This window comes from Cuculus canorus, chromosome 1 (genome assembly GCF_017976375.1).
Source record: "Cuculus canorus isolate bCucCan1 chromosome 1, bCucCan1.pri, whole genome shotgun sequence".
In the NCBI taxonomy this organism is placed as follows: domain Eukaryota; kingdom Metazoa; phylum Chordata; class Aves; order Cuculiformes; family Cuculidae; genus Cuculus; species Cuculus canorus.
Window position 1 is genome coordinate 97,664,635 of NC_071401.1, and position 20,550 is coordinate 97,685,184.

General features: G+C 37.0%; 1 protein-coding gene across 3 annotated transcripts in view; it reads left to right on the forward strand.

Moving 5' to 3' along the window:
- SCAF4 (SR-related CTD associated factor 4) overlaps positions 1–20,550 on the forward strand; it is a 52,461-nt gene that overhangs the window by 23,397 nt on the left and 8,514 nt on the right. Inside the window, exons 9-21 of one of the 3 annotated variants that reach the window (XM_054058301.1) lie at positions 29–76; positions 1,206–1,314; positions 1,662–1,829; positions 3,222–3,307; positions 4,719–4,909; positions 6,532–6,632; positions 7,675–7,788; positions 8,531–8,687; positions 10,253–10,407; positions 15,863–16,025; positions 16,157–16,237; positions 16,332–16,520; positions 18,480–19,696. In XM_054058301.1, the coding sequence (XP_053914276.1) occupies positions 29–76; positions 1,206–1,314; positions 1,662–1,829; positions 3,222–3,307; positions 4,719–4,909; positions 6,532–6,632; positions 7,675–7,788; positions 8,531–8,687; positions 10,253–10,407; positions 15,863–16,025; positions 16,157–16,237; positions 16,332–16,520; positions 18,480–18,688 (1,771 nt within the window). In that variant the 3' untranslated portion in view covers positions 18,689–19,696. Of the gene's footprint in view, positions 1–28; positions 77–1,205; positions 1,315–1,661; positions 1,830–3,221; positions 3,308–4,718; positions 4,910–6,531; positions 6,633–7,674; positions 7,789–8,530; positions 8,688–10,252; positions 10,408–15,862; positions 16,026–16,156; positions 16,238–16,331; positions 16,521–18,479; positions 19,697–20,550 lie in introns of those variants that run through there. The other 2 variants (XM_054058285.1, XM_054058296.1) reach the window with 2 other exon arrangements.

A 20,550-nucleotide genomic window follows, 5' to 3' on the forward strand; every position in this document is an offset into this window, starting at 1 on the left:
CATGATCACATACTAGTTTTTTCCACAGGACCCCTCTCTCATTCAGTGCACAGGCTGGATGGTGCTCAATACCTGGGTTAGTCAATATTTCTTTTTTTCCCTGCTTCAGTGTGTGGCCCCATATCTTATTTTCTATATGCGCCATCCAAACCCTACTACCCAAACCAGAATCAGTGACTTTGTCATTAGCTTTCTTACTGTCTTTATCACCTTAAGCACTTTAATGTTCCACAAGTATTAGTTAATTAAAATGCCTTTTAAGTAAATCAGTAGTATTTTCCATGTCATACAGATGGAACTCTGGAGTACAGAAAGATGAGGTAGGTGAAACATAAGGACTGCTTGTGTGTGCTCAACTGGAGATTGTCGGACTAGGCTTTCAGCATGTTTGCAGCAATTCAAAGCTTATTATCGTATAGTTGTATAAGTTGCCTCTGAAGATTGGATTCAAGTATTCTTGTTTTGGGCACACAAAAGCAGTAGTACTCTGTATGAAAAACTGATCTGTCCAGAGTAGTTTAAGAATTGTATGGCACCTGTGTCTTATAATACTGCAAAGTTCCATTTCACATCACCATGAAATTCCTTTATCTTCCTGCAACCCTGTTCTGTTCCTTACATGAGCCACAGCCTGTGAACAGGTCCTGTTAACTGCACAGACTTCATTAATTCCCTGAGCACTGTCCATTCTGTGTGTTGAATCAGGAAGTGAATGACATTACTGTAATTGTTATGTGATATATGTATTGCTTTCTCTGCCACCCTAAATTTCTCCCAAACAGAAGTTTTTTTCCAGCAAAAGTATGGCAAATTTATTTTCCTTGAGAAAAAGGCTTACTATTTTCCCAAAAGGGGAACTGGATAGGAAGAAAGATAGCCTAAGGCAGACAACCTTCATGATGAATTTCCATAGACTAAGCTCTTAAGCAAGATCATATATAAGTACGGGGGGAAGAGAGGCCTAAACCATTATGCAGCATTTCTTTAAATGTTACAGGACTACTTTTACAGTGGAGAAAAGATAAGGAAGCCCCTCTTTCTTGGTTTGATTTTCACTTTTTAAAGAGGGTATGGGATCATAATTAAGATATTTTTTCTTTCTGAATTTGAAGCAAGAATGTGTAAATGTACATGGAAATGTGTAAAATAAAGGCAAAAATCTGTTTATCTATTGACTTTTCTCACCGTAATATTACTGGTTTTAGTGGATTTCCAGGAGAAGGTATACAACAGCCGGTGTTTCCTCAGCTCCCAAATATGGATCCTTTTCAGCAGCGAATGATGGGAATGCAACAAGATCCAATGCGTCACCAGGTAACCAGCATTTTCCTTTGTTCTTCTATTGTGTTATGTTTTCTATCTTTTGTTGTTTTCTTTGGTGCAGAAATAAGGAAGTGGTTTTTTTATTGGTGAAGAGTGAATGTGGCTTAGCCCTCTAACTTTCCCAAGGAGAATGTATTTTGGTTCTCTGTTCTAGGCGAGCTTTGAAGAACAAGGTTTTTATTTTATATGTGTAAACACTTCACCTGCTTCATCTCAGGCTTTTGGTCATTTATTGTGACTTCGGACTAGAGATACAATTTTACTTTAGCAAACTGGGAAAGCTAGCGTTTGGGTTTTTTCCCTAACTGGAAGTTTTTGTGTTTTTTTCTTCTCCAAAGGTTCCACTTCCTCCTAATGGGCAAATGCCAGGTTTTGGTCTCCTGCCAACCCCACAGTATCCACCCATGGCTCAGCCTGTGATTCCTCCAACAGCACCTGTGCAGCAAACTTTTCAGACTCCTTTTCCAGTACAGAGTGAGTCACACATGCAAAAACCGCATCAGCAGGTGAGGACCCCTTGCAATAAACAAACTAAATTAAATGCTCTAATACATGTCTTTCTCAAATGTGTATAGTTTGTTCAGGAAAGGAGATTCCATGATCACCATAGACGGAGATGACTGTGAGGGTAGCTCATCAGAGAAAGTTTGATAGCTGCAATGCTACATGGCAAGTCTAGTATTTTGGAAGTCTAGAAAAAACAGCATATGTGTACTTTACGCATCCTTTTGTGAAAGATTTTGGATTGTGTTTTGTTCTTCCATTTCTCACTTCCCCTCATCCTGCCTTTACTGTCCACATCATGCTTCAGAAATATTTTGTTCCGTTGACATGTAACAACGCAGTCTCATTCTGGAGTGAAACTATCTGGAAAAATTCATTTTTAAGAGCTTGGTAGATTGCTAATGAGGTGGAAATGGACTCAGAAGTCTGTAAAAGTCTTTAAAAAAATCCAGGTGTACGTAACACCTATCTTGTTGCTAAAATTTTGGAAGATATAGTTAGGTTGGTAACTGGCTGCTATTAAGAAGTAAAGAAAAAGCAAGTCTATTTATAAGCCAGTTTTAAAATAAACAGCAAGAATGATAAGAATATCAAGATTAAACCAAGCTGTCTTTATGTGGTGACCTTTAATGTCACAGATTCTAGAAATACGCCCTTGCTTTCCCCTTGGAATAAAAGGACAATTCTCAAGAATATCTTTGTAATTAGGTGTTTAGTCTTGAATTCTGTTGAATTGGTCTGTCTGAGGGACTGCTTGTTTGGATGTTCCCTGCCAGAGTCGCGTCATGAAGACTATTTAAAGTTTAGGCAGGATGCAGTACAGTCTAGAGTGAGAAGCTGTAGAGAATCTGGAGTAGGAAGAACTGTGTTGAGCTTTACTAGTAGATTTTTGGTTTTAAGCAGGTTCTTGCATTTTATGTATTTTGATGACTTACTGCTTCATTCTTCAAATTTGTGTTGTAATTTGTTTTTTATATATGGCTTAAAGTAGTTTCCTTGGAGCAGAGTTTTCTAGTAGACCTTACTTTGCATGTGATTTCAACGACAGAGCAAGATCCACTGACTTTAAGGAACAGTCATATTCTGTGGAGAGATATGCAGTGCTGAAAGTGACTAAAATGTGAAAAAACAATAGTTCACAAATTGAAAATTAGAAGTTTGTGCAAATTTTTTTTACTATGTTTTTGTAGTGGTTGTATTGAGTTCATTTAGTACCGCACTGTCTCCCTATTAGTGACTACAAAGTAGTGGTGAAGCTTCTGAGGAGAATTGCGTTATATTTAAATTTCATATATATGAATATTCAATGTAATTTTAGTGCTGTTATGTAATTTAGTCTAGGTGTAAAATGCTTGTGCTACTCGCCTGTAACACCAGTCAACTTAATATTTTAGGATATGGAAGTGGAACAGCCACCTGTTCAAGAGGGAAAGCGACATGTTTCTGACAGCAGAAAGTCAAGATCTAGATCTGCATCAAGGTAAATAGTGAAAGGTCTTTTAGTGAGGGTATATTTTATATCAAGTATGGTATTTTAACGTAAGGAACTTCAAGTGTATCGTGTCCAAAGACTTGAAAATGCTTTACCGATTCTGTACAATTACTGAGAATTATGCTGATTATCTGGAGCTCACTGTGGGGGTGGTAACTTCTAGCTGAGATGACAGTAAATAGCTGAGAGGCGAGCTCTCTCCTTGAACTATTGGTGAAGCTTATTTTCAGTGCCTTGGGACGCAGTCTTGTTACTTGTGTTTTGAGTTGGCTTCTTGGGTGCCCCACTCAGCATACTTACTTTGAGGTTGGTTGTACTAAGTGCCTAGTTATGCTGTGCAAGTTGCATTCTGTGACTGAGCACCAAAACACACATTTAGCAAGAGTCCATTTAAATTTAACCTAAGAATTAATCGCAAGAGATTACTGTCTCTGTATTATTTTCTGTATGGACCACACTAGCCAAATTTCTTGGTAAAGAAAAAACTCTCAAGGGCTTTATTTGAATTCCCCTTCTGGAAGAGAAAAAGAAAAGAGACCCTTTAAGTGTCTTACTTCTGAGGGGAGTTGTGTTTAAATACAGCTAGATGTTGTATGTGCCTCAGTGCAGTGGAAATGAGGAACAAAGTAATAACTCTTAAGACTTGTGAACCTCGAAGTCATCAACTTTCTAAGGAAAATTGGGTATCTGTAGAGTTCTGTTGTTAGAGAGAAACTTCCATGCCTGTCAATACTGAGTAAATTTTACGGAGGCAGAATACAATAGTTTAATTTTGTTTGTGCTCTAAAGACACTTTTTCTTATGAAGATATCTGTGATCTAGTGTACTGTGGGACTTTGCCTATCACAGAGGCAGTATTTCATATATTTCATATGACCAAATGAATCTGTCTCCAGTATTAAAGCAAAGCTGTCTGCTTGGTCATGAGTCTTCTACTCTGCCAGCTTTTGTGTGACTTCTTTGAAGTTTTACTCTTGTCTTCCAGACCTCGGATGATTTAGAACTTGGGCGTGTTGTAAAATTTCACTGGCAGAATTTATTTTTAATCTCTTCTTTAGCTATTCTTTTGTAAAAGTGGTAAATGTTTTCCAAGTATAAGCAGATATAAGTTAACATTACATTTTTAACGTTTTTCTGTGTTAATGTGGACATAGTTTTGATAGTCAACTTCAATACAAAATTAATGGAAGATAGGAAATTGAAAAAAAATCCATGATTGAGCTGAAGTGTATCAATAAGCTAGTGTAATAATTTATTCTAGTTCTAAATGCATCTGAATGAATTTGAATTTATCTGTTTTTTATTGACTGAACTCTTGCTTATAGATTTAAATAGATGCCTGAAATAGTTACCTATCTGCGGAACATGTTGAACATAAACGGTTGTTGGTATGCACTAGGTCACCCAAAAGGAGACGTTCAAGATCTGGCTCCCGATCTCGAAGGTCACGTCATCGTCGGTCTCGATCTCGGTCCAGGGATAGACGCCGGCACTCTCCTAAGTCTAGGTCACAAGAAAGACGTGAACGTGAGAGGGAGAGAGAACGCAGGTCAAAAGGCCTTCCTCAGATCAAGTCAGAAACTGTTAGCGGTAAGTTTATTCTTTCTCTTTTTTGTTGATGTAACTCTGCACATTCGTGTAATACCATTCTTCGCGTGCTCAACGTCTTCCTGTTTCATATGTGGAATTTTTGTCTGTGCCCAATATTTTCCTGAATGAATTTTAGAGTTCTCTGAAGTTGAAGGTATTACAGTAGATCTATGACTGTCACCGATGACTAACGTGACAAGCGGGTATTTTAGAAAAACTGTACATGTCAAAGAAATGTAATTCTTGTAAATATTAGACTTGGTTTTTTTGTTTATTATTGAGGAAAACACTAGCCTTCAGTATATATCTGCTCAGAATGTATTGGGTTTTTTTATTATCTTTTGTTCCTTTTTCTTGGGTTTAATGCTGTTGGCTGTAGATTCCAACACTCACTCAAACAGAATGTAAGTAAACTGTGGAGTGATTTATTTTCTGAACTGTTGTAAAGCTGGTAAGAATTACATTCTCTGCACATCCCTTTACTTCTTTTACTCATAGTAGACAATTTGGCAATTTTGGGCTGTCTCACACGTCAGAAGTATTTTGACTGTAAAATAAGAAAAAGCTGAAACACTGTGTTTTTCTTTTCTTTCCCTTGAGATGCAAAGTAAGTAAAGCAGATTAAGCAGCAAGAAGTTGAGCACGTTATTATGATTTTTTCTAATGATTCAGTATTCTGTGTGTGTCAGACCTGGAGGAGAGCTTTGTCCTGGAAAACACAAAGGCTAATGTTTAGATTTAAGAAATAGTCCTGGCTTTGCCTGTGTTTATAATCAAGATGTAGTAGTTGTCTTTAGAATATTCCTGGGGAGTGTGGAATCTTTTTCTGGAGTCATCAGGTAAAATGAGAATGTTCTTCAGAATGGAAGAGGGACAAAAACTGGAGTTCTAACTAGACAAAATCTTATGAATGACAGTACTGTTAGTTTGAAAGGGCTGCAAAGACTTAGTAGCTGTTCATTAAAAGCTTGCTGGCAGTGGTGCAAGATACGTTTGCCAACATCTGTCCCAGATCCTGTCATGTAATGCTTTTACATTTGCAGTTTTGTATCACTTAATGGTAAAAACATAGATGAGTATTAAATGTTGCTGTGGTAGTCTTCAGCAAATGCGATACTTTGAGATCCTGTGCTATTTTATTACTGTGAAGCGTGAAGTCAGATAAGCATGGGTTCTTACTTTCCTGAAAGAGAAAGCTTGTGTCAATAATTTGTCGCTTCACTGTAGGAACAAATGGCATTGAAGAGGTTGCTAGGGAGGTTAAAAGATTGATTGCTCACTAGAGTTGAATTATTGCCACATTCTGGAGGAAAATCTTGCTATTGGTGGGTATCACCATAAGTAATTAATTACTATCTTGCCAGTAACTACCATGCATAACTTGCGATGGTAGCCTATAGCTTGGATTTAATGCGAAGCAGAGTGAATTACCTTGTTGTGAAATAGTTACTGTATGTGTTGGGATATTTTACAGAGCATTGTTAGCAGCAAAGCTAAACACTCCTAAAGATTAAAAATTTTCATTTGAAAATCTGACTACTTAAAAAAATACTACTTTGACATTCTGGCTAGTGAAATGTGTATTTCCAAGTGCTCTTACAGTCTGTGTTAACTCTTTGTAGTTTGTAGTACTACACTTTGGGTAGGACAACTTGACAAACGGACAACTCAGCAGGACGTTGGAAGTCTTTTGGAGGAGTTTGGCCCAATTGAATCAATAAATGTAAGTATAAGTGGTACACTGTAAGCTACTCTGCCTTGGTTACAAAGTCTTTTCAGACTATTTTAAGACAGCTTTGGTTTTGATACATTCAAGAGTCAACAGCTCTCATTTCCTGTATAGTTGTGTTTTTCAGTGTCTGAACTCAATTCATTTGGCTGCTTTGTAGAAAAACAGGAAGGCAGTTGCTTTGATTTCTTTCAATTTAAAAATGCCCTTGGAGGTAATAAGGAAGAGTATCCCATTTTCATAAAAATTGTGCTTTGTTTAGACAGAATTGAGTGAGAAAGGTCTATGAAGGAGGTGGGTACGGAATTACATACTGTGCTGCTGAGTTCCTTGTCTGCTCTGTTTTGTTGGATTGTAGAAATGTGGACTCTCAGCTGGTGTTCTTCTTTCTTTTGCTTGTTCCTCTTCTATGATTAGAAGAGAATAAACATGGAGAAGTGTTATGCTTTGCTTAATTTAAAGATTTTTTTAAAATGTAAATGATAGCTGTTCTATATAGTTTCATTTAAAGAAACAAACATAAGAATTGACTGCAATTTTCTTCCTATTCCCCAGTTTTGTAAAACAGTATAAAAGGTTTTTTTCTGATGCATTACAAGTACTAAAAATTATTACTAAACTACAGATAAAACTGAATGCAGAGGTTCAGCTGGCAGCTTGTAATGGAATGAAGTGCAGTATTAGGGCGTCTTGTTTCTTCCAACAAAGTAGCTAATTGCCAAACCACAGCATTTGCATGAACACTACTGTTTAACAATTTTAAGGATTAAATATTCAACAGTCATCCATAGTCTCACATGTAATAGAGTTTAAAACTTTGCGCATAAGAAGGTGCTTTTAATTTACTAGAAATTTGTATTTCCGGAAGGTACTGGCTATCTTAACCTTTTCAACTAACAGTCTTTCATACTTCCATAGTCCTTTTTGATATATCTGCTGTTCTTCTAGCTTACTGTAATTGAACACTTAAGTGTTGTTCATTATTGGGTTTGCTAGCCTATTAACAAACTTTTTTTTTTTCTTAAAATACAAACAGATGATACCGCCTAGAGGATGTGCCTATATTGTAATGGTTCACAGGCAGGATGCTTACCGTGCCCTACAAAAACTGAGCCGAGGAAACTTCAAAGTCAATCAGAAGTCTATAAAGGTACTTCTTGGAAAATGTCATGCTGTTCTAAATTTACTATAATTGCTGTAATTCTTATTCATCTATTCATCTATTATTCATCATTCTTTTGGGTATTTTAGACTTTTATGTATTCTGGATATGGTATGCTGTAAATTTATGTGAATGGATCACTTTTTCTTTTAATTGATAAGTATTCTTCCTGTTCTGTGATGTGACTACTAGAACTTGTGTCAGCTTCCTTGGAAGTTTGCCAGTAATTGTCTGTTCAACCAAGAAAAATGGCATCCTTTTAGTCATTACAGTGGACTAACTTTGTCTTATTGCTGTTATTCTGTCTTATAACTAAGTCTAATTATATATGATAATCCTGTGAAGAGCACTGATAAATAAGGAAAAACTCGTTCATTAGTGAAATTCTTCCTTTTGTAGATTATTGTGTGGAGTGTGATGCTGTCCTCTGAGGGGAAATAGAATTAATCTGAATGACTTTTGAAGGGGATCATTTGAAGAAACTGCCTTTATGCATTTTTACAAATTGTGTGCAAGAGCCAAACCAATAAATGGCTTGCTTTAAAAAGTCTGTTTTTTGAAAAAACATTTATTTTAGAGTTTTGTAACAAACCTATTTTTCTTTCATTTGGCATTATTTTTTGCATTTTAGCCTCAAATGGTAATGCTGTTTTGTGAGAACTAAATATTAAATCCATTAAAATGGAAGCATTTTACTGACTAAATGTATTTTTTTTTTTTTCCCTGCAAGATTGCATGGGCTTTGAATAAAGGAATAAAGCCAGATTACAAGCAGTATTGGGATGTAGAATTAGGTGTTACTTACATACCATGGGACAAAGTGAAACCTGAAGATCTTGAGAGTTTCTGTGAAGGAGGAATGTTGGACAATGAAACTCTTTGTCCAGGTAAAGTATTGCTACGTCTTTAAGTGGATTTTAAAGCTTGTCCTTTGTACTGGTGTACTGCAGTAGATATGGCTGACTTTCCTGATTCTGAGGTGCATAAAAAAAGTCCTTGAAATGCAGCATGCGTAACACAATGATTGGAGAGAGTTTATAAGTGGTTAATGACAGTCCGTCATCGGGAATTGTGCAGCTCTGTTATCAGAGGCTGGGCTAAAAATGCACATGCATACCAGGTGACCCATCAGCTGTGCTGCTGTTTGCCCTTTATGGTAGTGCATGATGCAAATGTGTGGTACTTGTTTGTCCCAGAACCAGCCAGGTCCTTGTTGTCCACCCATCTCCCAGTTTCTGTGAGGCGTTCCTAGCAAAGGAGGGTGCCTTTGGAATACTTGTGTAGCAACTGAGCTGTCAGGAACTTCTTCTTCAGTTCTTCAGAAGTGCCTATAGTTTTCACACTTGTGTCATTTTTAGTTCTTTTAGTGAGTCTTATAGTGACCTATAATTCTTCTGATTTTGTATGTAAGCAGTGAAAAAATCATGCTTCTGTGGTTATATTAAGATGACGCCTGTTGTGAGCATCAACTTCAAATCAATTACAGGCTTTAAATCAGTGTAGAGTCACTAATGTGCTGGCTGTTGGGATTTTAATAATAATATTAAATGAATGCAGTGCTTAAAAATTGAAATTGCCTTAAGTTCTTTGAATCGGCACTCTAGACTACTGTGTTGGTTTGAACCATTGCATGGTGTGCTCTCTAGTTATTGGAACTTTATTACAGGGTTTTGTTATTCTGTCCAGTTGGCCCTAAATAGGTGGTGGTTATTCTAAATAGCAGTATCTTTTCATGATGAATACACAAAAATAAGTTGTGTGTGTATTTTAAATGAAAGTCTAATGAGCCATAAACAACCTCTGTGTGCTCCAGTCTTCTCAATGCTTTTCTGCTTTACCTAACGCCTCTCTACTGATTCCTTTTTTCTCTTTAGCTGTCTCTTCCTAGGAAGTTCTGACAAACAATAGGAGACACGTTTCTTCTGTAAACTTAATTTAAAGCTGTATTTGATGTTTCACTTGTTCTGCTGTGATTCTTTATTTGTTGTATTTTCCTGTTTGTTGGTTGAAGATTTGAAAACGTTAGTTCTTCAAAAATGCCTTCTCAAATTAGTGAAAAAGCTGCTACCTTCTTGCTCTAGAGAAGTGAATTGAATCTGTTGAAAACTTGTCCGAAAACCGCCTTGCTAGTTTTGTTACAGATAATGTGTTTCAGACTCCTGGATATGTATGAATGCTGTCAGTGCAAAGACTTGATTAATGACTAATGAAAGGGATAACTTTACTTGCCATGCTTCAGTGATTTGCTGTATGTTTTTAAAGTAATTTGTAGTCTTTCTTTTCAGAAATAAGTTTAAATGTTTCTTAGCTCTGTGCATCTCATTATCTAAATGGTTTTAATTATGACATTTTTGTAAACATCACAAAGCATGGTAGTTTAACATGACAGTACTTGACAACTTGTCTGCTTCTGCTGAGCTGATACATGTATGTTTGGGGTTCCTTTGTATAGAATGGAAGGGGATCCCCAAGAAGTCAGAAAATGAAGTAGCTCAAAATGGGGGTGGAGAAGCTACGCATAACGAACCAGTGTCACCTATACCTAAAGCTTTACCTGTTCCGATTCCTGTTCCCATGCCTGCACCAATAACAGTACCTCCTCCACAGGTGAGAGTTGCTTCTCATTTGCTCTGGGTATCTAAACAAAAGCTGACTTTAAATAATAATTCAGTATGGCAATACGTAAGTTAGAGAGAGGGAGGAAATACGATGGATAATAACTCATTACTTTTGTGTGTGTATATGTGATGATGTTGTCCCTCGTTAAAAATGCTCTTGTTAGCAGACCAGCTGTGCTGTCAGTTTATGAAGATAACTTTCCTGTGCCATAAGTCATTTATGCACCTGAAATCCATTACTTGAGCTTCTTCAAATAAAAGCAATACAGTCTCATAGAACATTCCTTTTCTGCTAAGTCACAGTAGCAATTGAAGACTCGGAAAAAAACAAGCCCATTAGGGTTTGGAGCATGTTTTGTGCCCAGCAGGAGCAGGGCATCTGGTTTGATTTCCCTGAAAAGGAATGTACTTTGCATGTACCAGAGCAGCCTGGTAAGTGAGCCAGCATATGATTAGTAGGAAGGATGGAGGATTTTCTCCAAAACCTCATTGCTGCTCTAATGGTAATATAGACGGATCATATGTGTGTCTACCAGATCTTTGAGTATTGTACTGTACTTCTAGTATATATTCTTTCTGTCCTGGATAAATTATTGCAGTAGATTCTTTTTATTAATGGGCTGAATTGTATTCTCTCAGGTTTATGATCGCATTATTTCTTTTTTCCTGTTTTCCTAATTAATTTTCCTTACTGTTGGTTATGTGTATATTCTTTTTGAACAGCCTTTGGGAATTTAATACAAAAATTTTCATACTGTTTCCTTTGTTGTTAGAATGGTTCTTCAGTCAAAGCTGATGTTATACGTTCATTCACAAAAAGAAGCTTCTGAAATTTTACCATTAGTTTAAGTAGTGTGTAATAACAATTACTCTCTCCAGTGTTTTATAATCTATTTCTTTTAGCTTTGCTTAATGACAGACATGTTACTGCTTTTTAAGTAATAGTTCCTTTATTGTCACTGTTAAAATAGTAGTATACCTTCTCCTAAATGCGAGGAAGTGTGAATATTTTACTTATTAAGAAAACATGATTTCTGAACTACAGCTTGGCAGACACTCAGAAAGGATAAGGAACTCAAATTATTCAAAGATGTATACAGTTTAGCCGCTTATGTAATTTGAGAACAGACCATGTTGAATTTTGTGGTGTTTTAGCACAGAATTCCTGGAATGCTGTCAGGTATTATTAGTAAATGAACACATAAGTCAAATTTCTGATTTCAGAGTTTTAATAGACATTAACTACATTAAATAGTAATGATTTTGTTAATTTTGGTGAAATCCATGCTGAAAAAAAAAAATGTAAAGAGAAAAACAACCAGTTTCAGAATATTTTGAGTGTGCTGATAGCATGTCTCAGCCTCGTCAGTGTCAGAGTTTTTTACTATGGCAAAGTAACTAGAGACCTCTCAGGTTCTGGCCAGGTTCGGAGAACTATATTTAGTCTTCATGTTTGGTTTCACTACGAACGTTTTTCTGCTGTCTTGTACTCGACCAATTCAGTTGTCTTCTCTGGCATAAAATTACAGTAGTTTAATAATTTGTAAATAGTTTTTTAAACTTACAAATAAGTTCAGCTATGATGATGGTAGTGGTGTTAGTAATAAAAGTAACATGTTTTGTGATACGCAAATGTGACCTAATATCTAAAGGGAAACGCTTATATCCCCCTTCTTTTGTTTAAATAACTTTGTAGAGTACCACTGCATTTTAATTAGCTGATGTATTTTTGTCCTCTGATACAAGTAGAAGTGCTTTCATTCGTATTTGGCTTTGGTGTTTGGAACTCTTAAGAGGTGGGGAGGATTTTGCGTTCAGGGTAGTTCTGATGCTGTCCAGCCGGAATGGGCAGTGATACCAAGTTGCTCGATCCATCTGTCTGGCTGTGCTCCCCTGTTAGCCATGGAAAGCATCCTGCCCACCCTGGTTCCTCTGACTGGAGAAGCAGGTTTGATGCGTGTGGTATGTCAGAATAGGCTTTATCAATTGTCCTGGTTAAGGCTGCAGTGATCAAGCATGGGTCTGCCTGACACATTAACCTCCAACAGCTCTGGCTGCGTGATTCCCATAGCTTACCCTCTCTTTTCTCACTTTTTGACCTTTGTTTTTGTTGAGCTTCTCCACTCCAATCTCCTCCCAAGCAAACAACTCTCAGTTAATTTTTTTTCATGTTGGTTCCTGTTTTGCTGCATCCCTACCCATATTTGCTCTTAATGATACCATTACCTACGTAATGTTGTCTTGGTATGGTATTCCTGGATATGGTTACTTAGGCACTGTTGGCTTCACAAGGTGCTTTTCCATGTAAGATCCCAGATGCTTCTTTCTGGTTACCTGAAGCTTGGCCATTGTTCATGAAGCACCCTGTTAACCATCTGCAGAATCCAGCCAGCTCTTATGGCACTCGCTCTCTGTAACCTGTCAGCTTTATACATTATCTGTCGTGTCCAGCAGTTTCTTATGTTGTGTCCAGTAGTTTCTCGTGCTTTTAATGCCCTTTTCTATGAAGCTTAACTTCAGGCCAGGGTCTAGTCAGCAGGTTTGCGATCTGCCCACTGACTTAACAATCCCACTCTTAAAGGTAAGATGGAAAGGAGCTGTGTCACTCCTTCTCTAATGGAGTCTGAATGGCCCTTCTGTGCTACTCCCCCTGCATGGCTTGGATAGTAAAGATGGAGCCCTGCTGTGCTGGACATTGCCTGGGAGCGGTGTAATTAACTGTCGACTGGCCTCCTGTTATTGCCAGTATCACCTTGATGCATGAATGGAACCTCTGTGTAGAAAGGCATTTAAAATCTATAACATCCTTGTAAGAGTGATAGCCTGTGCAGTTGAGTCTCTTTCTTTGCCCTGAATTGTGCACACAGCATCTTCTCAGCAACAGGGTCCTGGGTTGCTGGCAAGACAGGTAGAATAGTTGTGTATTGTTGTGCCACTGGAGTGAATCCTTTTCTTGCCTATAGATTCAGATAGCTGAGCTGTTGCTGAACCTGGTCCCTTTCCTTCAGGTCTTAGGAAGCAACCTCAATGGTCTCCTCTGAGGATAGGTCTGTGTTTTGTCATATTGCAATGTCCAAGATCAACTTAAGTCTCTTTCTTGCTTACTGAGTTTCAATTGACAGCGCTTGTGATATCACTTGTGTATTCACTGTGTTTTGGGCAATTTGTGTCCTGTTCTCCTGGCAAAGCTTGGTGCTACCCTACCAAAACTGCCAGGCTTTGCCAGGGTTGTACATTGAAGTCCAGGGGTTTTGCTGTGGCCATCCTTCCCATAAGTTCCCCCAGTTCAACCCAAAGTCTCTTTTCTTCATTTAGTAGGTTTTCACTAGAAACCAGAATCCAAGTAGAGTGTATACCTCCCAAATTTCCTGATTTCTCAGTCCCACATGCTCCTTCTCCTTATAATTAAATGTGGGAGTTGTGTGGTGGTTCAGTATCCATCCTGTACCCATCCTATTGAATGAAACTGGCAGACTCCTCTTTTGCAGTCTTCCTATTGGAGACTTCAAGTGTGTTTAAATATATATTTACTTGTCTTGGAGCACTATATGTAGACTGTGCTCCTTTCGTTTGCAGGGCAAATGATTTTCATTAAAGTCACAATCTGTGAGGTGCGCAGTACGACATAGCTGTACCTGCACACAGGCCAAACCTCAAGACATGTTCGTTGAGAAGCACCTGGCATTCTGCATTACAGTTATTGAGAGATTAGTTATTCCAGTTTCCAACGCTGCTAGTAAAATACCAGATTTTCCCAATATTTGTCTCCAAGTTAATAAAGGATCTCCCTAGTGGCATTTTTTTTATTTTTATCCAATTCATTAGCTGTTGTTCTGAACCTGTTCACCAGTCCTCAGTTATCTGTCAGTGTTCATAAGACTTTGGCTTCATCGCTTTAACAGAGAAACTTTATACTTCAAATTATATTTTAAATTAGATGTAACATTTATGCACAGATTTTTTACTTTCTTCCTTTTCTTCTTTCTGCTTAAAGGAAAGGTTTTAACATATTACTTACAGTTATGTCTTAGAGGCTTAACTTCTTAGAAAAAATGAAGTACAGCAGTTAAGCTTGGATAATTGGGTATGACTGTCCTAACGTGTGTCTGAATCAGCTTCCTTTGATGTTACTTCTATGCTGATTCCGTCATAGTAGTTTACTACTCATACCTTCTCAAGCCATTACATACATGTGCTTCATCCACAGTTTTCTCAGCTTTTAGCTACTTAAGGACTGACAGCAAGTTTCCTCTCTTTTTTAAACCTTTTGCCTTTTTGATAGCCCTGCTCGATTCCTTCTGCTATGTACACGCTCTGTATGTGAATGTTTGCTTCATGGAAGGTTACTGTCACGCCTGGCCATTTCTCATGTCACATCCAGTAGCTTCTCACACCCTGCTCAGTTAGCTTAACTTCAGGCCAGGGCCTAATCGGCAGGTTATTATAAACCAACAAATAACTTAAAAATTTAAAACTAAAATCTGGTCATCTACACTTAATGAATTAAATCCTGCTGTAACTAATTGATTTTAAAATTCTGATAGTACAAGTTTTAGTGTGCCTTGACTCACTAACCTAGCTGTTGGTAAAGAAATTGAAACAGAAGTTTGAAGTGCAATCAAGTGGTTGGCAGCTTTAGCACTTTCCCTAGGTTTAAGGGGAATACTTTGTTTACTCTGGCTTGAAGCCACTTCTTTCATTTTTGAAAATAAAACAGTAAAGGCTTTTCGTTCTTCACTGTAGAAATAAAAAGTGAGTTATGAAGGCTCTTGGTGTACTAGTTCTGAAATTTTGATGGTCATGGAGGTGAGTCAGTTACGATCATTTGAGTACAGCTCACTTTTGCTTTAATAAATCCATTTTAAATGCAGAGCATATTTTGATTAATTGCTTTTTCCTCTTGATTCCCACACATTTAATGTCATCTTTATAGTAAGCTGTCATAAATATGAGTCTAAGGACCAGCTTAATTTTTTCATTCTGAGCTTGATATAAATCAAAATTTTTAAAAAAAGAAATTAATAAGGAAACAATAGTCACTCTAATATAATATACAAACTCGGGTAGTAAAAAAGAAAAAAGTTTTTAATTGCTCCAAAGTCGTGTGCATTATAGTCTATCATGCTGGATGGTAAAATTAATTCCAGCTACTGTGTAAGGGGTTTATTTAAATGAGTTATCAGCATGCATTAATACTGATTGACTACAGAGAATAATTTTTTCTTTAAGAACAAAGGCAAACAAGATTAGTGTTGATGCTTCAAGTTGTAGGAGCTCTTTGACTCATAATTAATAAAGTTATGTAAGTCACCTTGTTGCAGAGTAATTTAAGATAGCTTAAATTATCCTGTTTTGATAGACAAAGTACAGAAGATGGCAGTCCACAACTGAACAAAATCCATTCAGTCTTGAGGTAACACATCTTCCCTTTCCTTCTTTCTTAGGTTCCACCACATCCATCAGGTCCTCCTGTGGTTGGGGCACTCCAGCCACCTGCTTTCACAGCACCTTTAGGAATCCCTCCTCCTGGATTTGCTCCTGGAGTGCCACCACCACCACCACCTCCATTTTTACGACCTGGTTTCAACCCAATGCATTTACCCCCAGGTATATTCATGTATTTTTAGGAATATTAATTCCTTTTTTTTAATCACACAGCAATTAAAAACATTTGCCATATTAACTGCATGGGTGTGTGTTTTGGTGAAGTGGTAGTGTTAATATATACTTTTTTGTAGGCTTTCTTCCTCCTGGACCGCCACCACCTATAACTCCTCCAGTATCTGTTCCTCACACTCCAGCAGTAAACATCCCCAATTGTAAGTGTTTAAATCTTTGGCAACCGGCGGTAGAAGGTATTGTGTGAATAGAAAAGCTGACTTTTTTTTAATATGCTAATGCATTGTTTCTTAGCTACAGCAACTGGTGTGAATGAAGACACTACAAAAGATTCATCTGTAGGAAATCCCATCCCAACAGTCGTTTCTGGATCCAGAGGGAATGCTGAAACTACTGATAGTTCCAAAATATATGGGACTGTTCCACCTCCTGTAGCACCTACTAATGTACCTGCTCCTGTCACCCAAGGTGTTCCACTTCTTGGTAAGTTCATTTTTGTATGTATTCTTCAGTTTATTGTTTCCTCAATTCAAAATATCATTTTGATTTTGCTACTGACTTACAGTTTGTGGGAAAATAAAGTGGATTTTTCTAAACTTGTTGAAATTTCTGCCCTTCTGGTGACTTCTAAATAAGTTTTAAAAGCTTGATTTTTGCACAAAAGGAGCAGTAATTTTTTTTTTTATTATTATTATTGAAGATCTGCTTTCTGGAGAAACAAAAAAGCCGTTGTGTTTAAATTACAAATTCAGGACAGAACAAAATACTGTCTGCTTTTAACAAATTGAGGTATATACCATATAGAAAACTAACTTAAAACACTTGTATGCCATATGAACTGTATTTTAGACTCGGCTATTATGTGTATAAAATTAACTTATAGAGAAATAGTATTTTTTAGTGTATTTTTTAAATCTGAACATTTGGTATACTTTTTATGTATGGAATAAATTATTTTAATAAAATGGACAACCAGAGGCTTTTATTCAGCCCTGTAGTATTACAGTTTTTAAAACCTTTATAACTATGTTACTTCGTTTAAATTTTATAAAATGGTGGCTTGCCTAGCAAAACCAAGCTAACTTTGGGTATCTTATATCAATTGCTTCTCATGATATGTTATGAACTTGGTCAGATTTTTGAAGAGTGTATGCTGTTTAGTGTTAGTGGCCTGATAAATACTTAACTTTATGATGGCCTTTTATGAGTCAGTGTCAAGAATATACTCAAGAGGCTTGTTTCCTACAGATTTTAATGAGATTATTACATCTGTGGGATTTTAGACCTCTAAATGAGAGCCTAACAAGTAAATAAAGAAGTTAATTTTCAGTGTACACTAAAAACACCCAGATGTTGGCCTCCTGAGAGCGTACTGCTGTGTTGGATTTGATGGCTGAGTTTTCCAGCCACGACTAGTGATTTTTGGGTCCTTCATATTGGAAACTTGAAATAAGAGCCTGTTAAAAGGCATTTTTCAAAACATGAAGAGCTGCTTCTCTTTCAAAATCAGTCTGACTTTTAAAAGCTATCAGAACAGATATGCAAAATGAATAGGTAATTATTTCAGAGCATTTCAGACACTTGGCAGATGAAGAAAAACTTAAGAAAAATTCTGTGGTGACACCATGGATTGAGGGAATTTGGTAGCGATAAGGATTTACCAGACTACACATTTTTAAGACATTCACATCTTAATGATGAAGTTACACTTTTTGTAATTGTGATACAGCATTACCGGATTTTTTAAGTTCCCTGACGCTATGTCTTACCTGGCGTAACTTGAACTTTTTATTCATAGAATAAAATATTTAAGATAAAATCTATTCCAGGCTTTTGGAATGTATTAAATTACTCTTCAGCTTACTGTTTTGCTCTACACATAAGAAAAAGGTTTTACAGAATAAAGATTTGAGTGAATTTATATACTCAGTTACTTGGACTGTAGCTTTTTATATTGTTACCAATTCAAGGAAGCTGAATTTGATAAATCTGAAGATCGAGAACTTGGCTTTGTTTTTATAAACTTGTTCACTGAGTTGTTGATGCAGGTGAAGTTGTCCGTGTGGTCAGTGTAACTTCTTGCAAAGTTCAGTCACATTGATAAAGTGATGAGAGTAGTCCTGAAGTAATAGCATAGAGATCTGTGTGTTTATGTAAGTAATAGTATTTTATGTTGATCAGCATCTTATTTCAAGAAGATATTTATCGTCAAGGAGTTATATAAAATCTGCCATCCTCATGTGTTGGAGTTAAGGGAGACTGCTCACAATCTGATAAAACGTACAAGAAAACTACAAGAAATGGGTTGTAATATTTTACACTATTAAAGATTAATATCGGTTGTCTTTGCTTCTAAAACTTTTCACTAAGTTAATACAAATGAAATTGTCTTCTTAAAACCACTTTGATTCACTTATTAATTGAGCCTAGCTCTGCGTGCAGAGTCCAGATCTGGTCTCTCGTTAGGTTTTAAGAAAAACATGAAGGAGATGATGTCTTCCACCACTTATGCTGATGTACTTAGCAAAGAGGTATCCCATGAAGTCTTACCCTGCCCATCTTATGAGTTCGGGACCTGGCCAGGCTGCATCACCATTCCTTCCTTTTCATTCTGTGTGTCGGGTTTCACTCCTAGGGAAATCAAAGCATAGGAAATTGAGTGTGTCAGGGTTCCACCATGGGTGCAGACGTGAAGTGTGATCTACATACGCATCCAGGCTTGAGAATTGAAGTGTAGCCTTAGTGTCTGACCTACAGTCTTGTGCCAGTCAGAGGCAAGTGGGCAAAGTACGTAAGTCGGTACAGCATCACCCTCAGGCAGCCATGGGAAAGTGCAGACAAGGGAAATGGAATGCTTCAGACGGACAACCTCATATTCACAAGTGAATGGTTTAGCAATTTGGATAGGTGACTGATCGTGTGACTGGTTTCTCATGAAGCCCTCAAACTGCTTGTTACACATTCGCATGCTGTGGCTCCTCAAGCTGAGATAAGAAGGTGGAAGAAAGATTTGTTTGACAGCATCATGAAATATGTCATGAGGACTCTCCTTGGGGAAATAGGGATGAAGGGTCTTGAGTAGTGTAACATGAAGAATGAAGAAATGTACTTCGGATATTTGGGCAGGATAGAAGACCTTACTTCAGGCTGAATTCAAGGAATGAAGATCCCTCTGAAGTGACTGTCTTAGAAATCTAATCTTAACCTTGCCTGAGAACACCTTATGTAATCTGTACAAATGCAGGAGATCTTTTTTTTTTTGTAACTTCAAAATGAAGCTTATCTACCTATCTGTTCAATTTTTATGTGGAAGATATGTTTCAAAGTAATTCTAAATTCATTATTGTAAGATTTCATATGCTCTCTTAGTGATGTAAGTTACGTTTTGTTTCATCTCCACTGATTTCATTCATTTCTACAATGTAATTCTTCCATCACTTCCAACAAAGACATGTTTGTGCTTCAGACAAGTGATCCCTTGTGGACATTGTGCCTGATTTTTTTTGTGCTTATTTCTGAAAACCACCCTCGGGTTGTTTTAATTTAGTTGTCCTTGATCATATTTGCTGCTGTTATAGCTTCTTGTTCTTAATTTGAACAAGATTATCCAGACTGTAACTGGGCTTGTGAGTGTATGCTCATGTGTAATTTTTTAAATGATCTGCAAAGCAGATATTTTTGGACTCCTTTTATGTGTGCATATTGCAGAAAGTGACAGGTTTTAAAATCATTTTTTATTTGCCAACTTGTTTTTAGTGTTGCGCAAATGATGTAATTTGGACCAGTAATAAACTGCTGTTGCAGATGCTGTGTTTCAAGTATTCAGATTCTGTGATCTCTTATCTTGATTAAATATGCTGTATTGCAGTTTGTAGGTTCTGATCTAGTGGTCTCTGCCAAAATCCCTACAATGATAATTACATTCTCTTCTACAAGCTGTTCTCAAAGATACTGTAGTTCTCTTCAGACTTGGTATTCATTTCCTGTTAATGCATGCTGAATTATTATTCTTTTCTCCCTGGCTCATTTGTTCTTAACTAACTATGCAGTCCTTTTGTAATCTGCATTAAATTATGAAAGACAGACCGCAATATTCTGTGAGCTCGTTAGAGTACTACTAAATCATGAAGTGTTTACTTCCTTTAGGAAGGAAGGATGAGCTTTTTATTAATAGAGGATGTGAGCAGCAATAAACCTAATACATTTCCAGATTTCACGTGATAGCCCATTTTGAAAACATGACAAACACTGCATGCTTGCTACTTATATATATATATGAATGTTGCTTTCATAATACTACCGAATGAGAATTCAGAGGTAAGGCAACATGAACTCTCAAGCACCATTCATGGAATTAATTTTGGCCTTGATGATTCCTTTGACCCTGGATCAATTTAGTGTTTGTGTTTTATAAACAGGGATTTTTTGAAGTCTTAATATCAGTAACCAGCACTGTACACATAACATACTGGGACCTTTACATCTTTGTTTAAGCATCTTGCATGAATAGGAG